General features: G+C 35.5%; 1 protein-coding gene across 1 annotated transcript in view; it reads left to right on the forward strand.

The window, feature by feature from the left end:
* LOC102140415 (small ribosomal subunit protein uS19-like) overlaps positions 1-9,663 on the forward strand; it is a 52,553-nt gene extending 42,890 nt beyond the window's left edge. Inside the window, exons 2-3 of the mRNA XM_045395140.2 lie at positions 8,173-8,202; positions 9,199-9,663. Of these exons, the coding sequence (XP_045251075.2) occupies positions 8,173-8,202; positions 9,199-9,663 (495 nt within the window). The remainder of the gene's footprint in view (positions 1-8,172; positions 8,203-9,198) is intronic.
* The last annotated feature ends 6,401 nt before the right edge of the window (positions 9,664-16,064 follow it).

Below are 16,064 nucleotides of genomic sequence, written 5' to 3' on the forward strand. Positions count from 1 at the left end.
ATGTTCTCCAAGGAGTCAAAATGGCCCTGGATTAGAAACATTATATTTAAAAAACCAAAATTGTAGCTTCAACCCTTCCCACAAAAGTTGCAGGTCCAGATGTCTTCATGGTTGATGTTTATCAAATGTTCAAGAATGAAATTAGACTAATTCTATCTGAAAAACCTTTTTTAGAAAATTAAAAGAGAGGGAATATTTCTCAACTAATTATATGAAGCCACAATTATCTTGATAACCATAACTGTAAATACATGACTAGAAAAAGACTACATATCAATATCTCTCATTTTGCATAAATGCAAAAGTTCTGAATAACATTTTAGAAAATTGAATCCAGTGATACGTAAAAGAAATAACATATAGGGATCAAATGGGGTTAATTTAGTAACTTAAGGTTGGTTGAACAAATTAAAATCAATGTAATTCACCACATTAAGAAATCTTTAAAAATCATATGATAACCTCAATCTCAGAAAAGCATTTCACGAAATCCAATATGCACAATAAAAACCTTCAGAAAGCCAGAATTGGAACATATCAACCTAATCAAAAGCATCCCTGATAAACCTAACGTTTAGCATTAGACTTAATGCTTTCAGAAACCAGACAGAGATGTCTGTTGTCACTACATCTATTCATGATTATACTGCAATTTCTAGCTAATGTAATAAAGCAAGAAAAAACATCACAGTATACAGACTGAAAAGAAACAGTATTATTTTTATTCACAGATGTCATCACATCTATACAGAAAATCTGATAAAATCTACAAAAAGATGCTAGAACTAATAAATGTACTTCACAAGGTGACAGATAAAAAAATAATTGTACAAATATTAGTTGTATTTTTATTAGCAATAAATAATTGAAAAAATGAAAAATTTAAAATAATGTTGCCAAGAGCATAAAAAATATAAAATACCTAAGAATAAATCTGACAAAAGATTGTGTAAGGCTGTACACTGTAAAATACAAATCAATGCTCAGAGAAACTTTAAAAAAAAAACATATAGAACAATATATCTTGTTATGGGTTGGAAGATTCATTAGTGTTAAAATGTTGATTCTCTTCATATACCAAATGATCCAGTCATTTATTCCTAGGCATTTACCCAAAAGAAAAGATACATAAAGCTATATAGAAACTTATACATGAATGCTCATAGCAGCTTTATTTGTAATAGCCTTAACTGGAAACAACTCAAATGTCCATCAAAAAGTGAATGCATAAATGAATTGTGATATATCCATACAATGGAATCCTACTCAGCAATGAAAACGTAACAAACTACTGTTACACATAATGACACAGATGAGTGAAAGAAGCCAGACAAAAAGAATGTATACCCTTTATTTCTTAACACTAGTTATTGTATTTTCTATTTTCTAAAAATATATTTTTAATAGAGTCCAGTTATCTAAAACATCTCCAATCTTATTTATTTTCTTGAGCATATTAACACAGTTAAAGTAATTGATAGCTACAAGACAGAATCATCTATTGTTCTGTTTCTATTTTCTGATTTTTCTCTTCAGCCTGTTCCCCTGTGGGCCCCATAATTTTTATTTGAAAGTCAAATATTTGGTTTGAAAAACTGTGGAGGATCTGTGTGATGTACTCAACCTCAAGAGAAGATTTAACCTATCCTCTGACATGTCAAAACAGTAGGAGCGGATCACCTCAATCCAATGAGGTTTTGACTCTGCTAAATTTAAGACTTTGTAAAGGCTCTGCCTACCTCTGGGTCTCCTTCAATACTAAGATGTAGCTTTTCAGGAGTCCCCTTAAGAACCCTGGATATTTAGCAGAGTACCTCCTTCCTAATGCATAAATTCAATATCAAATTTTGTGTCATTATGAGACTACCAAAAGTTCTGAACTTTTCAGGTTGTTTTTCTATGGGGTTTAACAATTGGCAAGTGCCTGAAAGAAAAAACTAGTCCTAGTGTCAGAATCATTTCCCCATGTTTCCTTTCCCTCTGGAATCTTGCTCTCTCAAATACTGATTACTTTGGGAGGTCCAGACTTCAGTGTTTGCCTCTCAGAGCCCTATGAGATTTCTAAAAGCTCCGCTGTCTTCTCTGCCTCTTAGTGGCTGTACTCTGTTCAGCTTCTAAGCATTTTGCCGCATCAGGCTGAAGACTCAGCAAATACCTTCAGTAGAAATAGAAACTCAGAATGTTGGGTTCACCTCTATGAGTCCCTTTGATTGTATAATATATACAGAGACATGTTTTAGAGGGGCTCAGAGTGAAACCAAGTAGCAGATATCACTTGCCAAATTACATGCCAAAAGAGTAATAAATGCTATAACATGAGTATAACAGGAGTTAAAAGAAATTAAAGGTTTCTATCTCAGGTGGAGTAGGTTTTTATTCCTTATAACTAAAATCACTTTTATTAGAATTTGACATTATTGAGGGATATGAAGTAACACTAGTACCTAACTGCTTGTGGGGAAAGAAGAATGAGAAATGGTTGGAAAAAAAGGCCCACATTTCAAGCGTTTGTAATGAGTAAAGTGGAAAGTATACAGAATGGGAAAGAAAAAGCCAGGTGTGATTTCTCACTCTACTAACTTTCAATATATGGCTGTGGCTCTCCAGGGGAGATTGTATTAGTCTGTTCAGGCTGCCATAACAAAATGCCACAGACTGGGGGATTAAATTACTGGTATTTATTTACTTGCACTTCTGGAGGCTAGACATCCATGATCAAGGTGCCTAGTGATTTGGTCCATGGTGACAGCTCTCTTTATGGTTTGTAGAGAGACATCCTCTTGTTGTGAGCTCACATATCCTTTCTTCTAAGAATATGGTGGAGGGAGAGGACAGAGGAGAGAGTCGAAGAGGGAGGGAGGGAAGCAGGGAAAGAAAGAGAGAAGGGAGAGAGAGAAGGGAGACAGAGAAGAGGGAGAGAGAAGAGGGAGAGAGAGTCAGATAACTTTTCCTCTTATAAGAAGATAAGCCTTGTTGGATTAGAGCTGGACCTTTATGACCTCACTTAACATTCATTACCTCCTTCCTTTTAGGCTCTATCTCCAAATGAAGTCACATTGGAGGATAGAGCTTTAACATAGTAATTTTAGGAGAACACAATCTAGTCCATGGCAGAAATGCACTAGCTCTCTTGCACTTAAAGTTATACTACTTTCTCTCCTCCTGTTCTAGACATAATATTTCTTCTACTAAACAACCCATATCTAAGACCATTTTTGATAATTCCAGGAAAAACTATATTTCCCTTTATTCATGTTGAATATTTTCTCGTCTAGAAAACAAGAAAGAAAAAGTCACTTTAAAGAAATTATATTAGTATGGCAGTCTAGTATAAAGCTATACCCTAGCATTACTTGGCAAAAACTTTTTCCAAATTCTAAAATTTTCCTTTTTGATAACATCTTTTCATTTGCCACTTCCACTAGCAATACCATAATTTTTGCTCTTTATAACAAGCAATTCATGTAGACAGAACTAAATCATATGAACATTACATTCTGCAAGGGTGCACTCCATAGTGTTGACAATGCTGAGAACTGGTCATTTGATCTCCATATTAATCTAGGAGCACTAGGTCTTTCCCCAACTCCAGAAGGTGCTTCTTCTTGGCACTACTGTTTTTCTCATCTAAGGCTTCTTAAGAGTCTGGGTCTTCCACAGCTAATGGGTTTACTATGGCAGTCCTGCCTCCATTTCTCTTAATCACCATCAGAAAATTCAAGTCATAATCCACCAGATAATGAGATCTCCCTTCTGTGTTAGAGTGTAGGAGGGAAAAAGACAGGTGTATTGGTCCATTTTCACACTGCTGATAAAGACATACCTGAGACTGGGCAATTTACAAAAGAAAGAGGTTTAATTGGACTTACAGTTACATGTGACTGGAGAAGCCTCACAATCATGGCAGAAGGCAAGAAGTAGCAACTCCCATCTTACATGGATGGCAGCAGGCAAAGAGAGAACTTGTGCAGGGAGACTCCCGTTTTTCTTTTTCTTTTTTTTTTTTTTTTTTTGAGACGGAGTCTTGCTCTGCCGCCCAGGCTGGAGTGCAGTGGCCGGATCTCAGCTCACTGCAAGCTCCGCCTCCCGGGTTCACACCATTCTCCTGCCTCAGCCTCCCGAGTAGCTGGGACTACAGGCGCCCGCCACCTCGCCCGGCTAAGTTTTTTGTATATTTTAGTAGAGACGGGGTTTCACCGTGTTAGCCAGGATGGTCTCGATCTCCTGACCTCGTGATCCGCCCGTCTCGGCCTCCCAAAGTGCTGGGATTACAGGCTTGAGCCACCGCGCCCGGCCCGACTCCCGTTTTTCAAAACCATCAGATCTCACGAGACTTATTCACTGTTATGAGAACAGTATTGGAAAGACCTGCCCCCATGATTCAATTAATTCCCACTGGGTCCCTCCCACAACATGTGGGAATTCAAGACGAAATTTGGGTAGGGACATAGCCAGTCCATATCATTAGGGATGAATCCATCATTTCCTTGCTACTGTGCCCTTCTCCAAGATACTAAAAACAAAACAAAAAGCACAAAGGACAAGGCTGTAATAAATTTTATAACTAGAAATTGGACCCAACTCACCCATGGATGATGGAAGTCACCCAGAAACATAATCTTTCACAAAGCAAAGGGCACCCCAGATGCTTTTCCCCATCTAAACCTCCCTCAGATTCTCAGGCAGAGCTCTAGACACTCCCTTTTTCACACCTGTCATTGTGAATGATGAGTCTCCCACCACACAGCAATTACCACCCTTTGTCTCAGGAAAGTGTTTTATTTCTTAAATCTTTTAAACCTGTGTGGGAGGGTTCTTGGTTTTTTTTTTTTTTTTTTTTTTTTTTTTTTTCCTATGCTTGACAATTGGAGGTAGGTTACCTTTCAAATCTTAAAAAAAAAAATTTTCAGGATCATAGTTTAAACTCATGTTGAAGGAAAAAAATAAAACAAAATAATTTTGCCTGTTAATGGCAGGTTACCAAAAACTCTTGCCCTTGGAGTTAATGGGTACTGATCATCTTTTGAAAAGCATTTGGTTTCTTCAGTTTTCCACCAGGGCACTTACAATGCGAAACACAAAAACTGCTCTGGCTTATGAAGGCTGCTTTGTCATCCTTGGGATTGTGTCAAATTAAAGTCTTTCTACTCACTGTCTTCCCCATCCCCACTCCGTGGAGTGGAGGGCAGTGATTGTAATCATCTGCTACATTTTTATAGTTATACCTTACCTATTAAATTACATATCTAATTACATCACATTTACCAACACAAGATTTTATAAAAATTTAACCTAAGGCCAGAAAAGAGAACTTACATACTTTATCCTGCACAGACTCAAGCATATCTGCATCAGCAACTCCACAGGCAACCTGGTCCCTCCTCACCAAGTGTTATTTGGGTCTCCCTTCTCCAGGAACAATTTCCTGAAACTTCTCTACACGTTGCACTAGACTGCGTTCTACCGGTGTGCTGGAATGCTGTTTTTGCATCGCGCCCCACTTATTACTAGGATTACAGATTTCACATCTACCATTAGTCTTTCACTCTAAGCAGGGTCTTTGCCCTCCTCCAGTATGTCTTTGGAAGGCCATCGTGTTCTTTACTATGAACCTCAGGAAAGCTTCTCTGTACCTGAGCTCCCTGTCTGTGTTCATTCTGTTGGCCCATGCTGTTTGCTCTTGGTATCTTTCTATGGTTTCTTTATGCATGTGAAAGTAAGTATCGATATACTCTTAATCTTCATCCTTTAATAGACTAGGTAGTACATAATACGAAAGATTTCCACCCTGCTTTTCCCACCTAATAATACATCTTGGAGACATAAGTGTCCATTTTTGCTTGGAAACTAAATTAAAAAAAATATATATCAGAATCTCTACTTGTGCAGTGCCATGGCTCCTGGTAAACACCATAAAACGCTGTTTCCATTTGCTTTACTTTCAATCACTGTGTGTCTCCTAGAATTTGAGTTATAATTATTTTAAATTAAATGTGTGAAATTTTAAATGACTTAAATATAATATAACAAAATTTAAGAACAGAAATATAACCTCATCTAGACATAAGTAGTGATAAAGGAGAAAGAGGCTCAAGGAAATTTCAAGTTAAATCTCCCTCGTTTATTGCTACTGAAAATTAAAATCTAAAATTCAAAAATCTAAGTTTGTTACTTTTTCCCCAGAAATAAACACTTCGCCAGAATATAAATGTTCTAATTCACTTGTTGAGAATCTTTGTATGAAAAAGAAATGTGGTTGGGATATGAAATACTTGGCTTTATTAGATATGCATGGCAGTTATACATTGGAAATACTAGTTCATTCTTTTCCTTAGAAAAATAAAACAGAAGCCTGTTTTTCTGATCAGGAGAGTATGGTTTCTCACTAGCCTTTTGATAACAAAATTATTGATTGAACTAGAAAACTAGGGTCAGAAAACTCAGTTTAATCTGGCAAAGTACTTAAAGCCAATATCAATGATGTTTTATATATCTTTACTTAGCTATAATAGTTAACTGCAACAGTTCATTTTCATTTAGAATCTCATGTTTAATATAAACATTTCAAAAACTGCCTTTCTTGTAATTTTAACAAACTACCTGAAAGTGCTCTGTTGGAAATAAAATATGTAAGAGGTTTGCTTTATTTTGTTTCTCATGCATTTCTGATTTTATGACATAACACTGTTATCTCCTGCCTCAGGATACTACCTGGCCTCAGACATAGACTCCTTTTAATTGTTTGAGAGACTTTGAGTAACATTTTACCCTGTAAGATATAGTCGAGTAGACATTTTTCAACCTCTCTTCATACATTCGGTGATTATGTGGTCTTACACAATGCATGGAACCTTCTTATTAAAGCACTATGAAACTGCCTGCTGACACACATGTCCTGATACCTTTTCTCCTAACAGAATTTGACTCTAAAGTCTCTTGGCTTCTGTTTTGCTGTCCTAGGCTTCTTTGAAAATAGACAATAACAACAAAACTTACACTTCCACCTGCCATCTGCTTGCTTTCTTATTAGTAACAAGCTGGAAACAAAATCAAATCTAAATTAGCTAGCATTTGGGGTAAGAAAAACTCTCAGTGAGAAAGTCATTCATGTATATATTCTATGTACAAAATAGGTTTCTCCATTTTACTTTGCTTAAAGTAGTGAAGTTCATTGTCTTCAAGCAATTCAAAAGAATAGCATTACAAACTCAGTCTTCTGCGTTTACATTTAGCATAACAGAGAATTATGAATCATTTCCACTCAGTTGGTATATTTAATTTTCAAAAAATATTATAAAATGAAGTAACTATTAGTATAAAGATACTTTGAGATGACATTTGATTGCAGTACAAGGTAATTTATTTTACTAGAGTACCTTGAACTAATTGCATTTATTTTTTTATACACGCGCCATTATAACAATTCATCCTATTATAGTAATTTCACTTTTTCCCCCAAACTTGGGAGATATTCTGCATTTTCCTCTAAATTTTGGTAATGTTTCTTAATTATAAGGGAAATATTTCTTTGCCCTTACACCTCCCTTTTGGGAGAACGCTTTGATCTCTCTAGAAGTTTAATTGCATTTCATGGAATGGCTCCTCTTTGCAATTAGGTCTATACTTGTATGCTTCATGTGTTTTCTTTCATGTTTTTATTCAATCATTTCTGTGGCAAATTTTCTGTCTCACCCATGTTTCCTTTCATCTTAGTTTCTGGTAACAGTAACTTCTGAGTAGCCACATTCTTTCATCTGATAAAGATAGGCTCTCTGATCATCCTTGAAGTATTTTGGCAAGTTTGTTTTCGATTACTTTAATTGTTCTTCCCTTATACAGATAGTTAATGAATAGTTCAAGTTAAGATATTGTCATATCTCTTGTTGGGTCCATTCTACTAGGGAAGTGATCATTACTGATAGGGTAAATATAGTCTTATGTTTCCCTGCTCATTAAATAAAATGGGCTAGTTAAACGGTAGTGGAATTATTTGGCTTACTTTTCTGAAAACAAGAAATAAATTTTTGATCATGGTAAGTGGCAGACATCTGTCCAGATTTATGTCCAAAGAGAGAATATTAAAGTTCTAGCCAAATCATAACCTGCTTCTTGGTTTTCTTTCTAAAATGTTCATTCTGCAGTCTCCCCAAAAACTCAGTATTAGCATTATAGGTCTCTGATACTAAGATAGCAAAGGGCCAGGTATCTTGAGCAAAAAAGAAAGCAGCCAAGTAAATGGAGTCCTGTACACACTGTTTTGTCTGTTATACAAGCAAATCAATTATATTTACAAAGTAAAGTCTAACATTTGGAAATGGGCCAAAAGTTTCATTAGCAACTCTGAATAAAGTTTTAATGGTCCCAAAGATTACCATTAATGTTGGAGAGTCAATTTGCATCTCAGTTTCTCCATCTATAAAGATAAAAACAAACAAAGAAACCCAGCCATAATATCCAATTACCTTAGAGATATATACATTGGCCAAGGTTTCGGAGATGTGCATAAAAAGGGCTTTCCAAGTGTCTGAAATTATCTTATTTAGTAATGTTTTACACCAAATAAATGCTCAACCACTAAAGTACTCAACTCTAGCTAATTTATTCAGTTATTCTTTTATTTATTCACTTATCTCTTCAAAAATATTTGTTAAGCCAGAAATTATACTAAGAAATTATACTTAGCACTGTAGATATATAATTGAACAAGAAATACAAAGTCCAAGCTCTTGGTGTAGATTATATTCTACTTGAGGATTGAGGGAAACAAATGTAAAAGGGTATTTTGATAGTAACTGAGTGGCGGTGCTCTTTAGAGTAAATGGTCCGAGAAGTCCTCTTTAAGAGGGTAAAATTTGGGTCCATTTGAAGCAACAGAGAGTTGTCCAGGCAGAGGAGCATCAAGCAATAAACCCTGAAGGGGGAAAGAGCTTATTCAGTTTAAAAAAAAAAAAGACGACGACGACCAAGACGGTTTAAGCGTAGTGAATGAGATAAGACAGTGGTATGAGATGAGGTTTTAGAGGTGCAAAGGGATGTATCATGTCCATCTTAGAAAATACAATAAAGACTTCAGGATTATTCTAACTACAATAGGACACTTCTGTAGAGTTAAGCACGGGTGTCATCATCTAATTTGATTGTCTGCTGTGTAGTAAATGAATTCTAGGAACACAGAACAGGAACAAAGGCAATGGGTAGACCTTCCGCAAGTTCACTTACCGCGTTGTGGACCTGGACCAGCTGCTGGACTTGTCCTACAAGCAACTTATGCAACTGTACAGTGCGCTCCAGCAACAGCGGCCGAACCGGGGCCTCGGGCGGAAGCAGCACTCGCCGCTGAGGCGCCTGCGCAAGGCCAAGAAGGCGGTACCGCCCATGGAGAAGCCGGAAGTGGTGAAGACGCACCTGCAGTACATGATCATCCTGCCCGAGATGGTGGGCAGCATGGTGGGCGTCTACAACGGTAAGACCTTCAACCAGGTGGAGATCAAGCCAGAGATGATGGGCCACTACCTGGGCGAGTTCTCCATCCCCTACAACCCTGTGAAGCACGGCCGGCCCTGCATCGGTGCAACTCCTGCTTCATCCCCCTCAAATAGTGGCTCAGCTAATAAAGGCACATATATCTCAAAAAAACAAAACAAAACAAAACAAAACTTCTGAAAGATCAAGGAGATAAGAATTTTCCAAGGTAGAAGTTATTGTTGGTTTTGATCAAGCTGGTTTATAGGTGTGAATTGGGATGGAAACCTAAGGTGATAAGGAGTAGTTAGGAGAAGCAGGGGCACATTTTTATGCAGCTGCATCTCCACAGTTACTATTAAAGCTCATTAGCATTTTAAGAATTAATTCTTAACCTCGAGATTTTTAATTTGTTTGTTTTGGGTGCATTTATTTGTCAACTCTTCCGTTTATTTTATGTGCAAAGCACTGTCCTAGACTCTTGGAATTTTTATTAATGAATAAGGCAAGCAAAGATCCTTGCCTTCAGGTACCTTGCCTTCTAGTGGAAGAGACAAACACAAAACAATAAAAACTGTAAATAAGTATGTCACATTGGTGAGAAAAAAATGTGAAATACAGCAGAGTTAAGAAAAAGCCTAAGTCCTGGGGCTGCAATTTAAATAGGGTGGTCATCATAGGCCTCATTAAGATGACGATGTTTGTGCAAAACATTGAAGAAAGTGAGAGTTCAGGTAAGTGGTTACCTGGAGGCAGAGCATTCCAGATAGAAGACATTGCTAGTGCAAAAGTCCTGGGGCAGAGGAATAACAGGGAGGTCACAATGACCCCAACGTGAAGTGAACAAGAGGATCAGTGTGCGAAAGAAGGTTATGAGGTCAGCAGGGGCGACCCTAGGGACTCTTAAAATTTTTGAATGAGATGGAGAACAACGAATTTCCGAATTCTGAGAAGGGAGTGACATGATTTGTCTTACCTGACAATAAATCAGCCAAGAGATAATGGTGCCTTGGATCAAGGTAGAAGTGACTAGACATAATGGAGTCTGCAACCATTTCAACAGTGAAACTGATAGGATTCTTTCATACATCAGCTGTTAGGTATAAGGATGTTGAACTAAAGTCTTGGAGGATACAGCTGCCGACAGTTGAGAGATAAAGTGGCAGGTGAAGTAGGTTTAGGGATTCATGCTACTTGAGATGAGACAGTCCAGTGGAGATGCAGTTTGTTACCTTGCACAGTGACTGTTAAGCATTTCCAGAACCATGATAAATCTATTAATGCTACTTGCTCAGCTTTACTTAAAGCCTTTTAGGTAAGTCCCTCAAACATACCAGATCAAGTCTTATGGGGAACATCAGAACAAACAAAACTGTAAATACCCACAAATCTATAGACCAAGAACACATCATGGGTGATGGTAATAGAGGGGGCTAACCAGGCATATTACTAGTTTGACTTACCCAGACTAAATGTTATAGAACTTTAAGCCTCATATTTTAGATCCCTAGGGTAGAGCAAAACTCAATTCAGTCTTTTCTTGATAATTTATGCATGAAGTCTACATATTGAATATTAAAAATAGGATCAAGAGAGATGGTTGTCACCAAATAATAACACAACAACAATGTTATCAACAAATGGTGTAACTGGACACAGTATCATATGTTGACAATCAAAAGAAAGATCCCCTTGACTCAATTTATCTTTGGCAAATATCTGTATATGTGTCTCTCATAAACTATGACAAGGGCAAAGAGATAATGACAGGCACAGTCAATCCTTCAGAAAACGACTAGTTTTAAAAACAAACAGGAAAATGGGCAATAACTATACCTCTGATATGAAATATCCAATGCAATTAATGATTGCCATTACATGTTCCCTATTAGCCTGACTTGCATCAGCACAAGGAAAAGTTCAGGGTCTAAGAGCTAACCAGGAAAAATATCACTAAGCTTTGAGGCCAGTTAATTAACAGTAAAGTCGTATTTTTCACGGATTAAGTCAGGCTCTTCCTTTTGACCTCATTTAATTGCTGCTTTTAAAGACCACTGGAATAGTACTCTCGCATACAAAAAACATATTGAGATTCATCTGTTCTCTTGAGGTGTGATGAGACCAGAACTTTAAAACACTGGGGTGGAAGTGTAAATTGGCATAATCTTTGTGGAAAGCAATACATATGGTGTGTTATGTGGCAATACATATTACCGTGTAATAATACATATGTGGCAATACATATGTAGTGGCATAGAAATGTTGGTACTTTTACCAAACTTATAACGTTCGTCCTATGGAAATGTGGATAATGATTAACATATAAGTGTGTTTATCACAGCATTATTTATAACAGTAAAAACTTGGAACCCTAAAGGCCGAAAATTAAAGAAGTCTTCAAATAAATTATAATACATTGGCATATTACGTAACACTAAAAAAGGAAAATACAGAAAATGAATGACTTAAGAAGATCTTCATGATTTAAAGTTGAAGTTCATTGAAGCTGCACGTGAAAGTTTAAATATGGATTATATAAAAATATTTATCCATACTTCTTAGACATACAGAAATGAAATACAGAAATAGTAATTATTTCTGCACTGTAAATAATGGGTTCTGATTAATTTTGCCAATTTTCTTGATTTTCCATGTTTCTTTTAATAATCTCCATGTAATTATTTTATACACAGAAACATAATACCACCTGTTCTTTAGCAAACAAAGTTGTAAGCCTTTCAGTTTAGTTTTTCTACATCTTCAGTTTTTGGTCACTTTAGAAAAAAAAATAAATCTGGTTGTACTTTCTGTTTTCTTATTAACTTAGTACTCATGAGGAAAAATAAGTTTAATTCTTATGAATACATTTCATAGTAATTCTTGGGCTAGACATTGTTATAGCTTATGGTCCATTCCAGGGAGCAAATTTAGATGCTAAAACTTATGGATGTTTTGTTTTAAATTTATTTGACCTGGAAATTAAAGAAGGTTTTTCTATTTTCATCATATAAAATAAATAACCTTAATTGCTCATAGCAAATACAAATATTTAATTTTGGATATATTTCATGTATTTTGTATGTAATATATTTTGAACAAAAATATACTTATTTTATGAGAATAATAACAATTATAATTTTCTGAAACATAGAAAGAAAACATTTATCTTTTTGGTATCAATAGTGAATCACTGTGATTCTTGTCTCCACTATGAAATATATGACATAATTTCTCAGCAAACATGATAACTAAAAGGCTAATAAAACTTTAATTTTGAAATAAGTGAAGGTGCAGCCAGGTTCAGCCATGAGGCTCTGAAATACTTTTTGCTTATTAGGATAATATCAAATTGTCGGAATCTGTCATCAATTCTACTGAGAAGCAAATACAACTACCTGTTGACAGATGGAGCTGTGCTGATAAAATCTATCACATAGATATTTCTGCATGTTTCTGAAGAAAAAAGATGTTGTCATTTTTAATAAGCATTTAAATAAGGGTAATTTTTCATTTCAAACAATAAAAGCATTTCTTTAATAATGTAAATAAAGGGATATCTTAGCAAATACAAAATAGCCTCCATCTGAGAGAACTAATTTATATTTAGAATAGTACCTATATTTATTTCCACTTTTCATAATTAGCACTTAAATAGAGCCAAATATTTTAATGACCAATGACTATGATGTCCTTATATTGAACATTTCCATTCCTCTTCCTAAAATGCAAATTACGTATTGATTTTTAAGGGGCTGAATGCCTTAAAAATCTGTACTTAGTCCAGTATTTTAAAATGTTGAAAGCACAACTTAATCAAAAATTGCCCACACAAAGAACTAACATTTATTAACTGATTTGACCTTAAGCTTATTGGCATTGCTGGCAATAATTAATCCATCTGCTAAGACAGCAATTCGTACACCTATACACATGATTCTGATCCATATCAATCCTGACAGAGTCATGTCTCTTTCAATGTGCTCTTCAAAATCATCTGAGAGAGCTTGAATGCATTCACATTTCTGGGCCCCACGTTGTACCTACTGAATTAGAATCTCTGAAAGTGAAGCTCTGGGAATCAATTTTCTCATGCCCCTCAGGTGATAACACAATATATAGACATTAAACTGAACAAAATACAGTAGGCCAGTATTTGCATATGCTTTGTAAGAAATGAATAAACTGTAATTCTCAAATGATGGTAAATTATTTTAAGCCTACCTACCTTTCTATGGTGACTTTTTAAAGAAGACTTTATTTTCTCAGAGCAGTTTTAGCTTCACCACAAAACTGAGAGAAAGACACAGAGATTTCCCATACGTCCCTTGCCCTGAAACATGTATAGCCTCCTCTATTATCAACATCCCCCATCCAAAGTGGTACATGTATTAACAATTGATGAACCTACGTTGAAATGTCATTATCACCCAAAGTCCATAGTTGATATGGAGCTTTAATCTAGGTGTTATACATGCGTGTGGCAAATGAATAGTGACATGTATCTACCATTACAGTATCTCACAGAGTATTTTCACTACCCTAAGAATCCTCTGTGCTTTACCTATTCATTCCTCCTTCCCCCCTCACCACTGGCAACCAATGATCTTTTTCCTGTCTCCATGGTTTTGCATTTTTCAGAATGTCATGTAGTTCAAATCATACAGTAAGTAGCCTTTTCATATTGGCTTCTTTTACTCACTAATATACATTTAAGGTTCCTCCATGTATTTACATGACTCAATAGCTCAAGCTTGTTAGCTTCTTTTTAGCGCTAAATAGTAGTCCATTGTCCCCACCAGTTGACAATATACCCATGTAACCAAAAAGCACACGTGACCCCTGAATCTGAAATAAAATTTTTAAAAATAATAATTAAAAAAATCCATTGTCTAGAGGTACCACAGTTAATCCATTCATCCATTGAGGAACATCTTGGTTGCTTCCAAATTTTGCAACTATAAAGCTGCTATAAACATTCATGTGCAAGTTTTATGTAGATATATATTTACTTTCATTTTGACTATTTATAACATCTATGGATAAAATGTGTTTTCAATAATAATTTTACTACTACTGCTACTAGTTCTAATTACCTAATAATAAGTTTTCAAATATCTTGAGATCTTGAGATACAGAAACACAATCTGTCCCCCTTCCATGGGCAGATGCATTTTCAGAAGATACCATATGGGTTGGTAATGAATAAGATGCCTTTGGTGATTCTGAGTCCACTCTTCCTCAAAAGAATTCCACAGACTCTGGCTGGCCTCAGACATTCAACATCACTGAGGACACTTTTTTCTGGCATAATATCTTTGTGATTGTACCCAGGTGCCATATTCATTAAGGCTATAAGATATTAGAACAAGGAAGGGCTAGGAAAATATTAAGGATACATGTTCTCTTGCATGGATGTGAATGGTTTTCTGGGCATGTAATCTCTCTATTCATTTTCCCATTTCCTCAAGATTATGCTAAATTGAGTAAACAAAAGTGAAAGGAAAGAAACACTCTCTCAGACACTCCAAAACTGAGAAAACATTATTTTGAAGGTGATAGTGAAGAGGGTATTTTAGAAAACCAGTACATCTCTGTACGTTTGCATTCCTATGACCAATTTTAACTTAGAAGTTCCAATATGCCAGGGCCAATCTTTATTGGTATGGTATTTAATCCTAACCACCTAAGGCAAGCATTTAATAGGTATGTTTCAAACCAGAATACCACTAAGCACTATTTTGTACTATGACTTAACATTCCTTGTAGTTCAAAATCACTATTTTTCTATAGAAACTTGGGATATAGCACATCTCTACATTCATAAAGTATATAAATGGTTTCTTCTCGCACACCATTCTTCAATTTTCCTTTGGAAAATCTGATGCTCATATTTTCATGCAAGCATTATTTACTTTTTGATTGAAAACACAAAGTCATTTCTATTTATGAACACTTTCTTGTAATAAAACCTGGCATTTCTCATCGCTACCATTTGCAGTCTACTTTTATAAAATTTAATGCATGTCAAGAATGTGCATGGTCTGGAAAATAAAAAGACAAAGAAGGAAACTTCTATATATCAGTAAATGTCATAAATGGGCTTATCAAGGAAAGAATTCTCATAATCTAGACCTAGCTTGTAGAATATGGTAGCTCTTAACAACATGTGGCTATTGAGCACTTGAAATGTTCAAATTATAATGAGCTGTAAGTGTAAAATACACACAAGACTTTGAAGACATGTAAAAATTGATAAAATACCACGTTAACAACATTTTGTATTGATAACAAGATGAAAAGATAATATTTTGGATACGATGATTTAAATAAAATATGCTGTTAAATTGATTTCACTTGATTTTTGTGTTTTTAAAATGTTCTTTTTTCATGACATGGTTACTAGAAAATTTAAAATTAGATATGTGACTCACAATCTATTTCTATTGGAAAGCACTGATTCAGATTAATAAATGTACTGCCATTGTTCCATGTAGTAATTAGTATTGGGAATATTGGAGATTTTGATATTGTTTGGTAGAGTGGGAGGGTTTCTATAGAAACTCTTCTATCCACTGGTTTTAGGTGGATTAGCCGGCCTAATT

This window comes from Macaca fascicularis, chromosome 7 (assembly GCF_037993035.2).
Source record: "Macaca fascicularis isolate 582-1 chromosome 7, T2T-MFA8v1.1".
NCBI lineage: Eukaryota > Metazoa > Chordata > Mammalia > Primates > Cercopithecidae > Macaca > Macaca fascicularis.